General features: G+C 37.4%; 2 protein-coding genes across 4 annotated transcripts; one reads left to right on the forward strand and one right to left on the reverse strand.

Annotated features, from left to right (window-relative positions):
• The first annotated feature begins 2604 nt into the window (after nt 1–2604).
• On the forward strand, nt 2605–9200 carry si:ch211-149k23.9 (germ cell-specific gene 1-like protein). The gene is made up of 6 exons (XM_059339700.1): nt 2605–2800; nt 5740–5922; nt 7056–7103; nt 7199–7351; nt 7463–7574; nt 8015–9200. The coding sequence occupies exons 1-6, from the start codon at nt 2605–2607 to the stop codon at nt 8385–8387; spliced, it is 1065 nt and encodes a 354-aa protein (XP_059195683.1). The 3' UTR covers nt 8388–9200.
• Nucleotides 9201–10298: 1098 nt separating this feature from the next.
• Nucleotides 10299–15198, reverse strand: rcvrn2 (recoverin 2). 3 transcript variants are annotated; one of them, XM_059339492.1, is made up of 4 exons: nt 14825–15198; nt 14187–14715; nt 11837–11948; nt 10299–11386 (listed from the first exon to the last, which is right to left on the reverse strand). In XM_059339492.1, exons 2-4 carry the CDS (start codon nt 14565–14567, stop codon nt 11298–11300), a joined length of 582 nt encoding a protein of 193 aa, XP_059195475.1. In that variant the 5' UTR covers nt 14568–14715; nt 14825–15198; the 3' UTR covers nt 10299–11297. The 3 variants fall into 3 exon arrangements, with proteins under 3 accessions (XP_059195475.1, XP_059195474.1, XP_059195476.1); XM_059339491.1 differs by having other exon boundaries at nt 14187–15198; XM_059339493.1 differs by having other exon boundaries at nt 11313–11706; nt 14187–15198.
• Between the last annotated feature and the right edge of the window lie 186 nt (nt 15199–15384).

Here is a 15384-nt window from a genome sequence, read left to right on the forward strand (position 1 = left end):
GTAAAAATCTGATGCTTTTCTTTGTTATTTATGGTGGTAAACTGAGTAACTTTGGGCTTTTTGGACCTTCTGGAATACTATAATGTGCATCATATAGATTCAGTTATTAATCAGGATAATATTTTTTACTGACAAAACTGAACTAAAGCTATGTATTTCTTTTCAGATTTAAGCCTAAATGAAGCTGAAGGATATTGATAATACTGCAATCCGATTTTTTTTTTCAGGTTAAAATATGTAATAATAAAGGGAACAAATTGTTCTTATATCGTTAGTACATAAAAGCTAAAGTTGCTCTCACCAGACCCTCATAAGAGCAAAAATGTATACTTATAATTACAAAAAAACAATACTTTTCATATAAGTGCCCGTGGGGAATGTATACATACATATCATAAATAGGGACAAATATAATTGCCTTTAAAGTTTCAGAAAGCACATAAAGCATTTAGGCTCGTCTTATTCTTTTGACAATGTAAATGTAAATTTACTTTATCTTGCTTAACTTTCAAATAGTTTTCCGTCGACTAAGCGATTAGTTGATTTAGTTGGAAAATTTCTTCACAAATAATCGCGCAAAAGCACCACTTTAAACCAGGTGTTTAGCAGATATGTGCTCAGAATTTCTTGGAAAAAGTCATTAACAATGAAAAAAGCCACACAAAAAAAGAGAAATCTTCGTCAACTAAGATGTAAATGAGCAGGGTAGACCTGTTCTACATCTTGCACAGATTGTGTGAAGAAACGTATAGATTTCTTGTTGTTGTTATCAATATGTAGCCACAGTTGGGTCATTCAGGACATACATTATGTTTTAATCTAGTTTTTTTCCCCAAAGCTGTAAATTAATGCATTTTGTCAACATTATTCAGACACCAGAAACTAGTCCCCATGTGCATCAGATGATGCTAAATTCAGTTGATTTAACCCTTTGATGCACATCATATGGACAACACTTCTAAAGTATAACATGGGTCAAAAATGACTCATTTATCCAAATTTGTATTAAAATTAAATTACTTAATACTATAATAATAGTAATTTGTTTCAAATAGTTACTTTCCACACTCATATATTTAATATATTTAACGTGTTTATGTATCATTTTGTCACACATACAGTGTATCTGGAAGGTATTAACAGAGCTTCACTTTTTCCACATTTTTTTATGTTTCAGCCTGATTCCAAAATTGATTAAATTCATTTTTCCTTAAAATTATACACACAATACCCCCATAATGAAAATTTTGACCCATGTTGTGCATTAGAAGCGTAGTGATACAAAAAGGGTTTTTATTCAAAAAGTAAGAAATGAAAAACAAAAAATTAGGATGTATGATGATGAAAAACAAATTGATTGAGGAAAACCTGGAATACTGAATGATGAAATTAATTTATTGCGAAGATATAGAAAATTGAAAACTCAGTCGGGTCACTTTAGACCCATGTTGTGCATCAAAGGGTTAAGTGATTTCCTGTTGTATTCCAGCTGCTGTGTGACAAGGAGACGCTGCATGGGAGATAGACAGAGCAGACATGGTCAGAATGCACTTCACACTTAGACGCACCTAACACAAACAGATTGAAGAAGATTATCAGGGATTACCAGCAAATATTTCATTTAGATCTGTGCTTCATCTATAATTTCATCAAAAGAAGTAATCTCTTGTTTTTTGTCTCTCTCTCAGGGTGCAGCAGTGGAGTTGATAATGAGCGGCAGGGTCGGGCCTGAGTGTGTTAATCAGGAAGCAGGAAGCTATTAGCCGGGGTCACAGGACAGCACGCGTTACTTGTTCTTCCATAACCCCTCCTCATTATCACAGCTTTGTCAATTGTATGACTCTTACTGACATTCAACAAAGTTAGATTTCCCCACATGGCCACCCTGATTTTAACCTTTACGTATTTCATTCAAACATTTAATTTAACTGTCTTGCCGGGCGATGGATTGGCTATGAGGATGTCCCCTTTCTCCTCTTTATACATAATACTTTTTAGGATAAATTCTAGTGTTTTTATGTTGATTCGGTTCAGTCACACTGATCTATTAAGTACACGCAAAGGGGTCAAGTTCTGAGGTCAGGGGATGTATGTCCACATCATTCACAGCCGGGATCAATAGCAGGATATCGCTTTAAAGCTGTCTGGCCAGCATACTGTTATGTCCTTGCGTTTCTCCTAGAGTGAACTAACGTCCACGTAAATCCCCTCTTGTTCATTTTATTGTTCCATCTGTCCTTTCCCACATGTATCAACTTCAGAGCATCTTATCCGGCTCCCTCCTCCATCACTCTCTTTATCTTCCTCTCTTTTAATCACACTGATGTTACAGTATCTCTTTGTCAGCTGTGATTTATCATCTTCTGTCCGTTCTGTTACATCACATTTATTTTTTTTGCTTTCTATTTAAACCTGGCAGCTCATCGCATCTTTAAACCACCCCAAAACATCTGTCCTGCCCTCTCAGGCTCCATCTGTGGCTGCAGTCCTCTGTCCTGTTCGTCCTATTCCCACGTGCAGCATCTGCCCCCTCTTTACCTTACTTTCTCCCCCCTCTCTCTCGCTCTCCGGCCTCCCCCTGCCTCCCTCTGCACCTGTGTGGCCATGCTGGAGCGTTTGTCCCGTCGCTCTCGCTCCCTGCTCTCCCTGACCTTGACCACTCTGGCTCTGGCCCTGTCCATCCTGGCTCTCTGCACCTCCTACTGGTGTGAGGGCACCCACAAGGTGGTCAAGCCCCTCTGCCTGTCGCCCGTCAAAATGAAGAACTGTGGTCAGAACAACAGCGAGCCTTACACCACAGGTAGATGTCACATGTCTGTCATCTCACTGAGGAGCTTTGTGCAGCGTTGAAGTGCTTTATATGGCTGTTTGTTAGCACTTTCCCCTTTATGCCATCAGCTCCCTCCTGATTAAACAATGATTTGAGTCTCAAGAGATCACTGAAATATTGCAAGTATGATGGAGATATTTGATTAATGTTAAGATAAACTTTGAACATTTTTGGTGTGACATACACAGAGTTTAGCATATCATAAACTCATAAAAATCCATGTTGCATGAAATTTCTGCAGGGCACTATACCAACAAAGGAGCAAAAACATGGACTTTTTTTTCTCGCTTGTAAGGAAGCAACAGGTATGCAAATAACTATTAGGTTATTATTTATTATAATTACAAGTTTATGAGAATTCATTATTGGAGACAATGTAAATGCAATTAGATGTTTATTATTTAGGTTCGATGTAAAAAGCAAAATATTTTCAAGTATATTTGTCTAATTTCTACTCAAAATATGTAATTACACTTAATAAGCATCTTGTTAAAAAAAAGCAAATCAATATTCACTTGTTCCATTAGTAGTTTATTTTGTACTTATTACAAGCAAAAAAAACTTTTTTCTAGTGCATAGTAAAAAGGGGTATTGAAGTGGACTACATTTTCTTGAGATGTGTTTCTAATTGTTTGTCTTCTCTATTTACACTCAATCACAGTCCATTACAAGATCATAACTTCACACTAACTAAGTTCTGGCAAATCTGCAGAACAGTTATATTGGTTTGCATTAGATCGTACAGGTGTACCTAATATTGTTGCTAATTATGCACAGAGCTTTCTCTACCAATTTAAGGCACAGCCCCCAACCCGTTTAAGGCAACACTAAAACTAAACAACTGTTCCCAGATCTGATGGTGATAGTTTTTGGATACATTCTTGGCTGTAAAAAAGCAGAAATCTAACATTATCTGTGGTTTATCAGAAATGTACCGTCCAAACATTTATCCTGGTGACTGGGTTTGACAAATGCATATGTCTTATCTATAGAGGTGGACGTGTCTCCAAAATCTACGCGTCTGCTTAAATAAACATTTATTTTCATGCTGCTAAATAGAAATGTGTCAGACTATTAAGCTTGAGCAAAAGAAAACAATCCTGGGCTACAAAAAATTGCCCGGTGACAATCTGTTGCAACAAGTTCACAAGCATGTCACAATTTCTTCATTTCATCATCCTACCTGTCAACAGGTGCTGTTTTCCTGGCATCAGGCTTTTGCAATAATGTGATGATTGACTGTTGAAACATTGTTGTTGATCAGGTACCACCCAGCTCACAGACACTCTCAGTGGGATAATGCATTGTTGTTGTAAGATGATGTAACATGGCTTTTAAATTGCAGTGATAATCAGATATTTGTATCATTTATGTTTTTCTAAAAAAACTCTATCACCATAATTAAAACAAAACAGTCCTAACTTAAGGTCTACTTACAAGATTTTTCTGGAGCTTTTAAGAATCTACAAAATACAGCAGATCAAGTACACTGGCCAAACTCTTTGAGACTGTAAAATGTGACTGAAAGCTCCTTCTAATGGAGATACATGAGTGGACTTTAAGTTAAAATTAATTTATCAAAGGATTATCCACAAGGTCAAGAATGAGTCTCTCTAAATTAAGTGTTTATACACAATATGTTATGTCACGTTTGTCTTGGTGTCTGTGCGTGTGGTTTGTTATTATGTATCACATAAATCTCCCCAAACCTGCCAGAGATATAAAATCTCTTACGTTAACTCCACCAAAATTTTGGCCTTGACTTTTGAACCCGATTATTACACAAGTATTGAATTTCTTGATCCTTGAACTGTGCCACTGCATAATAACCGATACCTCGAACTAATCTGACTGGATAAACTGACAGGCGTGCACCCATGTGAGAAACTGATTGTCTCTGGATTGATGCTTTTTAATCTCTTTTTGCATATACCTTAGTCCCACAGTCAACGCTTTAATCTGCGGGGTGTAAATGTAGATCTGAAAGCTTTATTGGTCTGTTTTTTCCTTCTTCTATTTTCTCAACAGATATGCTTAATCCACAATGAGATTAGCAGCTCTTATCATCTTTGATCACTGCATGTGTACTTTGTGTACTTGTACAGAAAGCTCTACCTTTACAGTGCCGGATTTAAATTGCTGGATTACAAGCCGCCATGTGACTGGAAAACACAGGCGTGTTACTTTTGAGACCATGGTGTGAATTACAGACTGTTTGGTATCTGTCTCTCACTCTAAAGCACATACTCCTTTTAAAATACCCTATTGAACCTTTACTCACTCCACATCAACACACACCTGCTTGTAAGGTGTTTGTTTGTGATTTAATTTGACTTTTTGCTGCATTTCTGTGTGTTTGTGCATCTGCCTGCCTACACATGCCCTGTATGTTTGTGTTTTTTCTCAGAGCGGATCAGTTGTTGATGCTGGAAGTGGATCCTGTGTTTGTTTGATATTTGCTTCTGTGTATGTGGGCTTCCTTTCCACACTCTTAAGAAACACATGTCAGAATTAGTTTGGAGAATATACATACGATTACATGATTGTGGTTATTATCAAGAAAAAAATGGAAAATGGCTAGATATCAGCTCTTAAATCAAACTCTTATGACCTATTTTTGTTGTTATCATTATATTTGTCCAAACAGATAGTACCTTTAGTTGTACCAGGCATTAAAATGAACAAGAAATTGAAGAAAGCAATGGTCTAATCATTTTTTCCATGACTGTATATTGAATACAGATGTGTGTGAGTAGAAATATTCTTCTATCTTTATATCTAAAGAGAAAAAAGGTTCCATCCAGTACATTTATTGGCTCTGCTACTGCCACCAACTCTATTATCATGACAGAAATAAGCAGGTACAAAGACACGCCTAAAGCATTTTTCTTATTGTCCTCCTCACACAGAGAGTCCCACTCAGAACCCCTTCAACCGCACTCTGTCTCCAGCCAGGAGGGAGGAGCTGGCTAAGATCCGTCAGAGGCAGATGGCCAACGCAGTTCAGTACATCTGGGAGACGGGAGAAGACAAGTTTGCTTTTAGATACTTCCACACTGGTTTCTGGGAAAGTTGTGAGAAACACAACGATGGTGAGGCCACAAAACACACATCCAGTCACACACAAACTTACACCTGGTAACAGTTTTCTTAGCCTGACTCACACTACTACTGTCATCATTGTTAGTCTATTATTATTGCTGCTATTATCACCCATACTAACACTGCTATTATTATTCCATTATATTCACCGCTAATATGAATATCATTATTAGTCATATTTCCATTACTGCTACCGCCTCTTTTACTGATGATTCTGCTGTACTTTTTAATCCATAATATTCACTGCTACTATGACTTTTATTATTAGTCTTATTTCTATTATTATTGCCGCTACTATTACTGATACTACTGCTGCTATTTTCCTTTTTATTATGTTCACTGCCAACAATAGTCACAGACATCATCATAGTGCTATTATTGTTGTTGCTGTGCATCTCTGCCTCGCTTCATGTCAACACCTGTAATAACCATCAGTGTTAAATGGTAAATTGATGGTTAATTCAACTTTAGATGATAGTTATTTCAGTCTCATAAACAATGAAATAATATTTAATGCTAACTAATTATTAGTAATGCTAGAATGTATGTTATTTTAACAGTTTATTGTTGCACACATTTTACATTTCATATACTATATTAAGTATTCATTAATTGTTAAATTATTTTGTAAACCCTTTATAAACATCATCTGGATGGCTTTTATAAAGTTGCAACTGTTAATGAATGATTAATATTTTTTTTAAAGAATCAAGTAACAGTCTTTAAAAAAATTAGTATTTTGCGCTGATAATATCTTTCTTATAGATGCTTTACAAAGTAAGTATTAACATTTTATAATGTATTATAATCATCAGTTGAGTTATAGACATTTTACAAATCATTTAACAAACATTAACATTTAATATAGCATACAAGCATATTATATATAATGTGTGTGATAATAAACTGAAAAAATTTAAGTACAGCAATACTAATAGACATTTTTCAGTCGTTTTATGGTTTGTTAACAGCAAAATTACTATTTGCTTTAATTAACTATTCATTAACCATTTGGTAATGATGGTTATTATAGTGTTTCCAGTCTTCAAAATCTTTCCATTTGAACTCGAAGAACAAAGTTTTCTATCTTCATTTTGTTCATGTCTGTAACTTTGGTTTGCAGGGGAGAAATGTCGAAGCTTTATAGACTTAACACCTGGAGAAACACAAGGTGAGCTGTCTATCAAAACCATGAAATTATTATCTTTTTTTTTCTATGGATGAGCATGTGTCAATTGCATACGTATGTATTTTCAAATGTTGCAGGTGTGCTCTGGCTGTCAGTTATCTCAGAGTTTACGTACATCGGTCTGCTGGGGATGGGCTTCTTACTGATGTGGCTGGAAGTCTTGTGTTCCCACAAAGAGATGCACTCGTTAAAAATCAATGCCTATGCAGCTATTTGTACTGTGTTATCAGGTGAGACTCAGCGATTATTTCTTTCACTAACTTTTCCATTATTCCTTCCCTTTTTGCATGGTCATCCATCTTTTTTCTGTCTGTTTTTTGTGTGTTTCACCCCACATGTAGGCCTTCTTGGGATGGTGGCTCATATGATGTACACCACAGTGTTTCAGATGACCGTCATTGTGGGCCCCAAAGACTGGAGGCCTCAGTCCTGGGACTACGGCTGGTCATTTGCGTAGGTTGCGTAGCTGGTATTATTAAAGCGTGTAGATAAAATACTTGGTAACGCTTTATAATAAGGTCCTTAATAACCATTAATTAACAAGTAATAAGGCATTGTTCCCGCTTTAGATCCAGTAGTTGCAAAAAGCATAGTTAACTTATAGTTAACTTATAATAGATGAGCAATAAAGTATATTTTAATATCAATAAGCAAACAAAATAAGATTAATAAAGGCATGGCAAAGACATAATGGGTGGGTCATTTGTAATGCCATTATTAACACTTATATAAGCTTATAAACACACAATAATGTTAATAAGCATCTTGTAAGGACTTACAAGGGCCTTATTACTTGTTAATTAATGGTTATTACAAGGACCTTAATATAAAGCGTTACCAATACTTTTTACTCACATGCTTTGATGACATGTTTCTCTGTCCTCTGTCCCCAGTCTTGCCTGGGTGTCCTTCAGCTGCTGTATGGGTGCTGCTGTGGTCACTCTCAACTCTTACACAAAGACCATCATCGAGCTGCGTCGCAGACAGAGGCTCCGTTTGGAGGAAGCGCGAGCCACCACTCATGCTCCTTCCTATGATGAGGTCGTTCCAGGAGGCGGGCTCTACTCTGTCAGCGGCCTGCTGCAGTGTCCAGACGGCATGATCGACGTAGCGTGGGCCCCCAATGGCAACGTGGTTGGGGTAGGAAATGGGGACGTGCCGACGCTGGTTTTAGTAGGAGGCTGTGGACCGGAGGGGTGTGAAGACTGTGAGAGGGAGATGGATGAGATGGACGAGGCCATGGACCGAGTCGATTCACCTTGTTAGGAGATCCTTTCTACTCGTCAACTTAAAAGGGCTGAAAATCTAATTGCACATACTTTTTCTTTTGACTTTTAGTATATACTGCAGCTTACAAAGTATGCACTGTTGCATGCAGTATGCATTCAACTGGGACATACATTGGCCATAAAATTGAACTTTGACCTTCCTGCTGATATATGCTGTGCAGAGGATTGTGGGGGATAATAGCCATTACAGCATGCTGGATTGCATACTGCAAAATGTGACCAAATGCAGCAGGACAGCCTGGTATTTATGGCATACTGCATTCGACATACTACGTATTGGGACTTTTTACTGTCATACTAAATAGTATGGTAGTATGGATATTGAAACACAACCATAATCACTGTGCTGGAGAAGGATCAGTGTGAGCAAATGGATCCTGTTTATCCACTCCACTTTCAGCAAAGTTGGAACAAAATAATAGGAAATCAAACTGAAAAGACTACAATGTATGAGTATGTCACACTGACATGCAGGACTGCATGTTTTCTGGGTATTTCTCAGTGCCTCATGGTAGGAAAGCAAATGTGTGTTTCCATATGTAGACACATATAAATGTTTATAATGTTTTATTTGTTATATATGAAGATGCAATGGATCAGGAGAAGTTATTTATCTTTATATGATCATTTTACTGCATAGACTGGGCGAGTGGATGTTTCTGCTCTTTCCAATACCTATAAACACATCAGCCTGTCCTTTAGAGTAAATATACAATATATTCTTATTTATCTGAGTGGAACATTTAAAATGTTTCATTTTTTTTAAGCTCTTTTATGCTTGCAGTGGTGGAAAAAGTATTCAGATCAAAGAATTCATGCTGCAGTGAAAATATTTTTTTTAAAATATGTTGTTACAAGTAAAAGTCTGCATCCATAATAAAGAAGTACAAAAGCATCAGCATCAACTTTAAGTACCAAAAGTAAAAGCACCTTTTATGCAGAATGGCCTGTTTTAGAATTCTACAATTCTACAATGTCATTTAGCAAACGCTTTTATCCAAAGTGACGTACAAATGAGAGTTAATACAACACAAGCAAGGATGAAGTCAAGAAACATAGCAAGAGTAAGTGCCGTGGGTTAAGTTCAAGTCCATTAGGACACAAGTGCTTTATAGGTTGCAAGAGCGGTCAGTGCGATACTTGTCGTAGTCGTCAGTGTAGATCAAGAGTGAAGGATAATTTGTTTAATGTTGCAGCTGCTAAAGATGGAGCTCATTTTAATTCTCTATATACGTAGTAATATATTATAACTTATTTGCATATTTAGATACAAAATATAAATAAATTGGAATGAAATTGAAGTATAAAGAAGCATAAAATAGATTTTTTTAAAGAACAAAAACCGTTATATTGTACAGTACTTGAGTAAATGTATTGAATTACATTCCACCACTGCTTGCTTGTGATGAAGTGTTGATGCGAAGCATGCGTATACCAGAGGCTACAGCAAACGTATAACAGTCTCTCTGCAGATGCACAGACAAACCCATACGATAGACACATAGTGATAGAAAGATTACAGAGATTTTGAAAAGTCTGCTCTCTGATGTTGAACAGAAGATTATGTGTAAACCAGTAATCCCGAGTTGGATGGAAAGACGGAACGGAGAGAGAGGAGAGATGGGAGGCATGTGAAGGGACGGAGGGGGGAGCGGGTTGTCGGGGGTCAGAATGAAAGTTGGAAAGAAATGCTGGCACGCACACTCTCTCACACACACACACACACACACACACACACACACACACACTGCACCATTAGACCATCACACTTCCAAATCACAAATCACTGTTTTTAAATGATAATCACATTCAGGTATTAACTGTGTTTGATTTTAAAATTATACAGGATTTTTTTGTAAATTAAATGTACCAAATTTGACCTTAAATGTTTGATACTGGGGGATACTCATGGATTTACTGCTTGGGATGAACATAGTATGAGTTTAAGACCTTTTGCTAGCATTTCATTATTCCGTATGTTGCTAGGTCATGGAACAATTAATTGTTTTCTGGGAAATCCAAATGAAATGATTTTCAAAGCACAGATTTATGAGAAAACCTTTAATTGATTGTACAGTGAATACAGTATGAGACATGAGAGCTACAACCTTTATTAAGACATTTCCAGGTCTGTAAAAAAAAAACACCTTAATAAGCTAACAATCAGATATTGTACTTATATTATTGCCATTACCATTAATTTCACCAGAGCGTAAATTTAATTTGAACAATTTAACAGAATAACAATAAGACAATATTTATCATACACCTAAATATATATTAGGTAGGGCTGGGCATCTTTTAAAAAGGTTAATATCAGTAGCAATATGAGTTCCTTTAAAGTGATACAGAAAAAATATTTTACTGCAATTGTTTTTACTGATATGTCGCAATATGTCTCAATATTTGATTGAATTGATTATTCATATTTTTTAATGAAAAATATATAAAAATGATAGTGTGATGAATCTCTAACAAGCAAAGACTTTTCTTAAGTCTGTAGAATTTGATTTGTAGGCTGGGCAACTCTGCAGCACCTAATTCATACAATTTAATCGTAAATGATACCCAGCCCTAATATAACTTATCGTTTCAATAATGGTCAACCATATATCTTCTTTTTAGCTGTACACACATTTTAAAACACTACCATGCCTCTTTTAGCTCCTATTTGATATAAATTCATGGACAAACATCAGTAAAACAATGTGACATAAACTTACTGAAAAGTTAGTTGCAACCAAGACACTGCAGAGAAGAATATTTACACAGAGATGTTGAGTGGATCAGAGAGGAGGGAGGAGGAAGCACCTGAGGCTCGGAGGGGACGAGGAAAGAAATGAATGTTATGAAGAGTCTAATGAGAGGGGATGAAGCGTTGTTGACTCTATTGTTTCATTGGTTCATAGTGGATAAGACGCATTGCATTCTCATTTTCAATCACTCCTTTGATGAACTCTCCTTCAGCCAGCCGCTCTGTGAGGGGAAAAGAGAAAACAGTAAACAAGATGTACAGCAATGAGTGTGTGGTACAGATGCATCTGTGTCTTATCTAAGAAATCTGCTCTTATTTCCTGTGTGTGTGTGTGTGTATGTATGACAGTAGCATGCAATGCAGTGGAGTCATTTAAGGTTTCATGATAGTTCATGGCTGGATCATACATAATAAAGCTGGCATGACATGTGATGTGATGCTGTAACTGGATGGGATGTTCCCCCAGGTGGATTTCTTGCATGTATTATTGTGAAGCCAAACAGCTGTTAGGAGTAATCTTCACTACAGGATATAAGAACAGCTGTTGAGGAAAGGTAGTAAGAGCTTAGGCTGATTTTATCTCTCTCCAACAAGAAATAAGTACACAATGACCTGTCATGCACCGCGGGGGCACAATGTATAGACACGCGTGTGTGTGTTGTTTATTTTACCGTTGTCTTTCTTTTCAAAGTAAGACCACAGCTTGTTGGCTCTCTTCTCGGGTGTGTTCTCATCGTCTTTTAGCTTGCTCTGCTCCTCCTTGGGGATCAGCTTAAATATGGCCTGAGGGGGGGGGGGGGGTTGGGTATAAGATCAGTGATAATACTGCATCATTTCTCTCACACAAATAATGTATAGAACAGCAACACGGGTAAGAGAAGCATGCAGCCTGTCGGACGATGAGTAATTTCTAGTTAATTAGTGTTTAAGGAGATGCAAAACAACTTGACATTTAGAGAAAAGCTACAGGCCAACAGTTGATTTTTTAATGTCTAGTCTCTGATTACTGCTATTAGTCATTGTATACTCTGTGCAATTTGGCTGAATACCAACCAAATCAAGTAGCCTACAATTAAATGTTACATAAAATGTAGCCTGCAGTCGCCGCATGACAGCTGATCTGCCTACCAAATGCAGACCAATCCTGGAGGGCCTGGCCATCACAGTTTACATGCTGACTATGTATCCAAGTTAAAAATAAATTGAATTATAATCAAGCGGCACAGCACAGCGGCAACATTCAGACCTGTGTCATTTCTTAGAGATCTGAAATGGGCCACTTAGAATCCAGCAGATTGTAAATGACTGTGCACTTTAGGTTCAGGCCTTTAAGTGTGTGTCCCACTTAGAGAGGAAGCACTCATCTCCCACATTTAAGACACCTAGATTAACATGGATTAGTGCCAAGACTCAGGCCAGGGGCCAAACACCAAGATGTCCTCTATTTTCTCCCTGGACTGTCTCTCCATCTTGCCCCTCTGATCTTGTGGTCTGTATAGTTCACACACTGTGAGCTTATAGATGACAAGCAGTTACTTTTCACTTAGAAATAATAAATCCAGATCTGTACCAAGCTGCCACACTGTAAAAATACACTGTACTTACACCCTCTATTACTAGTCTATCATACTTATGTAACTTGCTATACTAAATTAATCTAATATCAGCTCGTCCTGCCTTCTTCAATCACTTGTTTCCCCACTTAAAACCCACAAATTAAAACAGATATCACTGGATTACCTTTTAATGTGTTAGTTTCTGTGGATAAAGAAGATTTGTTTATCGCCTACCTCACCACAGAGTCTAATTCTGTCGTAGGTCGCTGAACTTTTGGCAGAGTGGCTTTGAAATGTAGCTATTTTGCGCACTGGTTGTAAACGTGATGCACAGGGACTCAAGCCAGTTGGCCAGGAGTTAAATCTCATTACAATGCCAGCTGATCGGCTGATCTGCCTAAACCTCTTACAATTCTATATCATTCGGCCTAAAACAGAAGATAAGGAACATTACAACCTCCTTCAGTGTGTTGATTACATGAAAACAATGGCTAACAACTATTATAAAATAATTAGCATCTAACAGTCTAACATGGTGGCTTTATGAATTAAAAAAGCATAGATTAGACTCATGGATGGTGAGCAGTTCCTCTAATAGACAGAGCAATACAAGAGTAGTCTTGTTTAAGAGAAGTGCTGCCTACATTGTCTAAGAGTTAACGCTGTAATCACAGAGATTATCAGGGGTTTGAGGCTCAAATAGACTGGCTAATTCTGCTGGCAATTAGTACTGAGACCTACATACCTTTAGAGGGGAGGGCACATTCCAGTAAAAAGCAACTCATTTTACATGGACTTTAAAGGAAGCAGGCGGGAAACCTGACAATATGATAATAGTTCTCCAAAACTTTTCTCCTCTAAACTAAAATGACCATAGTGTTCAATAAACACGTTGGAAATCGAACATTATAAACCTAAAGGTGCAATGTGTGATTCTGTAACAAATAGTATTTGATTGTTTATTCCCAGATTGTCAATTATCAACACTTTGTCAATTATCAACACTTTATCAACACTGGTGTCCTGTTCCTACTACCAACTTCAAACCTCAGGATTTGATGACCTGTGAAAGGCACTGAACAATCAATTATCTATCTTCAGAGTACTGCACTTTTAAAAAGTAGCATATACTACAGGACTATTGTTTTGGATTGCATTATGTCAAGTAATCCTCATATTTTGTGTGTTTGTTGCAGCTCTGACAACTTAAAATAAATATATTTCCCTGAGGACTATGAGCAACACAACGGCTTAAATTTCTGATATTATATGTTTGTTGCAGTGAAAAATATGAGCATTATGGTCAAATAGAATCTTTTTCGTCATAAGGGAAAGATGAAGAGGAAACATCACACTGTTTAAAAATAGAGAAAAAAGCGTATGCCCTTAATTGCTCAAATTAGAGCCACAATTAAAGAGTCTAATCCTGCTTTATCTTACACATCACTGCATGTGTCCCTCTCACCTGGCAGATCTCTGTCACTTCTGTCTTGTTGATGTATCCGTTCTTGTCCACATCAAACAGCGAGAAAGCCCACTCCAGTTTTCGGGTGGTCTTCCCTGTGGAGGTCATGTGCAGTGCAATGATGTACTCCTTGAAGTCCAAAGTGCCGTCATCGTTGGTGTCGAAGGAGCGGAACACATGTCGTGCGTAGCTCTTTGCATCGCTGTCAGGGAAGAAGCGAGTGTAGATCTGCTCAAACTCCTCTGGTGAGATGCGTCCCGTTGGGCACTGGTGCTGAAAGTTCTCGTACCATTGGGAGATCTCAGTTTCAGTGAATTTGGTGCTGAGCTTCAGGTCCTCCAGGATCTCCTTTGATATTGCGCTACTGGTTGTATTTCCCATTGTAGTTGCTTTTAGTTCTTAGTTATGTGTTCTGACAAACTCACCGGCAAATATTTGCCACCTGAGTTTTTCTTCTCCTAGGCCACCTGAACCTCTCCTTTGTTCAAAATATGTCTTCACTGGCTTGACCGCTTGGCCAAAATGAATCCTGCAAGTTAAATACAAAAAATGGATTTACACATATGGTACACATATGTTTGTACTATTATATCAATAAATCACATTGTAAGGATGATTGAATTGTATGGAAAGCCTACCTGTGTGTTGTGCAGGCAGATGATGGCTGGAGAATTGAGTGTGTGTCCCGACAGTAAGACAGTAAGAGATAAGGAGGGCGTGGGGAGAACACACACCTAACATGGACGACTGGGTTAATTCTGTTAATGCGGGATTTAAGTTGGCTGAGCTTCGAACCCCCAATCCTACTTTTCTTTATTGGGTCTAGAAGTCTAGAAAGATCTATGACAGAGTTCATTCCTATGTTGAATAATTCACAAACAACTCTCAATTTCTGACATATGCCTTCAAGATATGTATTCAAGTTTATAGTCTCATAAACTATCAATATCTCAATATTAGTCAGTCAACAGATGTTCAATGTATTTCACAATGCACGTTACAATGTTACAACCCCATTGTGAAAGTATCTGGATGCTATAGAATCATAAAAACTTTACACTTTTACACATAGACCAACAGATCAGCAGATATGTTTGAGAGACCCTTGTATTACGGCTCCTGTTTTTTTTTTCTAAAGCTAGCTTTACGTTCTTTAACAGTATGTCTGCTATTTCAGTACTGGCCTTTCAATGGGTTT

The sequence above is a fragment of the Centropristis striata genome, chromosome 8, assembly GCF_030273125.1.
Source record: "Centropristis striata isolate RG_2023a ecotype Rhode Island chromosome 8, C.striata_1.0, whole genome shotgun sequence".
NCBI classification, from domain to species: Eukaryota; Metazoa; Chordata; class Actinopteri; order Perciformes; family Serranidae; genus Centropristis; species Centropristis striata.

Coding starts and splice junctions, on each gene's coding strand:
- rcvrn2 (XM_059339492.1), bottom strand. CDS start 14,567: ATGGGAAATACAACCAGTAGCGCAATATCAAAGGAGATCCTGGAGGAC. Junction 11,949..14,186: donor AAGTGACAGAGATCTGCCAG/GTGAGAGGGACA, acceptor CCCCCCCCTCAG/GCCATATTTAAGCTGATCCC. Junction 11,387..11,836: donor CTTTGAAAAGAAAGACAACG/GTAAAATAAACA, acceptor TTCCCCTCACAG/AGCGGCTGGCTGAAGGAGAG.
- si:ch211-149k23.9 (XM_059339700.1), top strand. CDS start 2,605: ATGCTGGAGCGTTTGTCCCGTCGCTCTCGCTCCCTGCTCTCCCTGACC. Junction 7,352..7,462: donor TATTTGTACTGTGTTATCAG/GTGAGACTCAGC, acceptor CCCCACATGTAG/GCCTTCTTGGGATGGTGGCT. Junction 7,575..8,014: donor GACTACGGCTGGTCATTTGC/GTAGGTTGCGTA, acceptor CTCTGTCCCCAG/TCTTGCCTGGGTGTCCTTCA.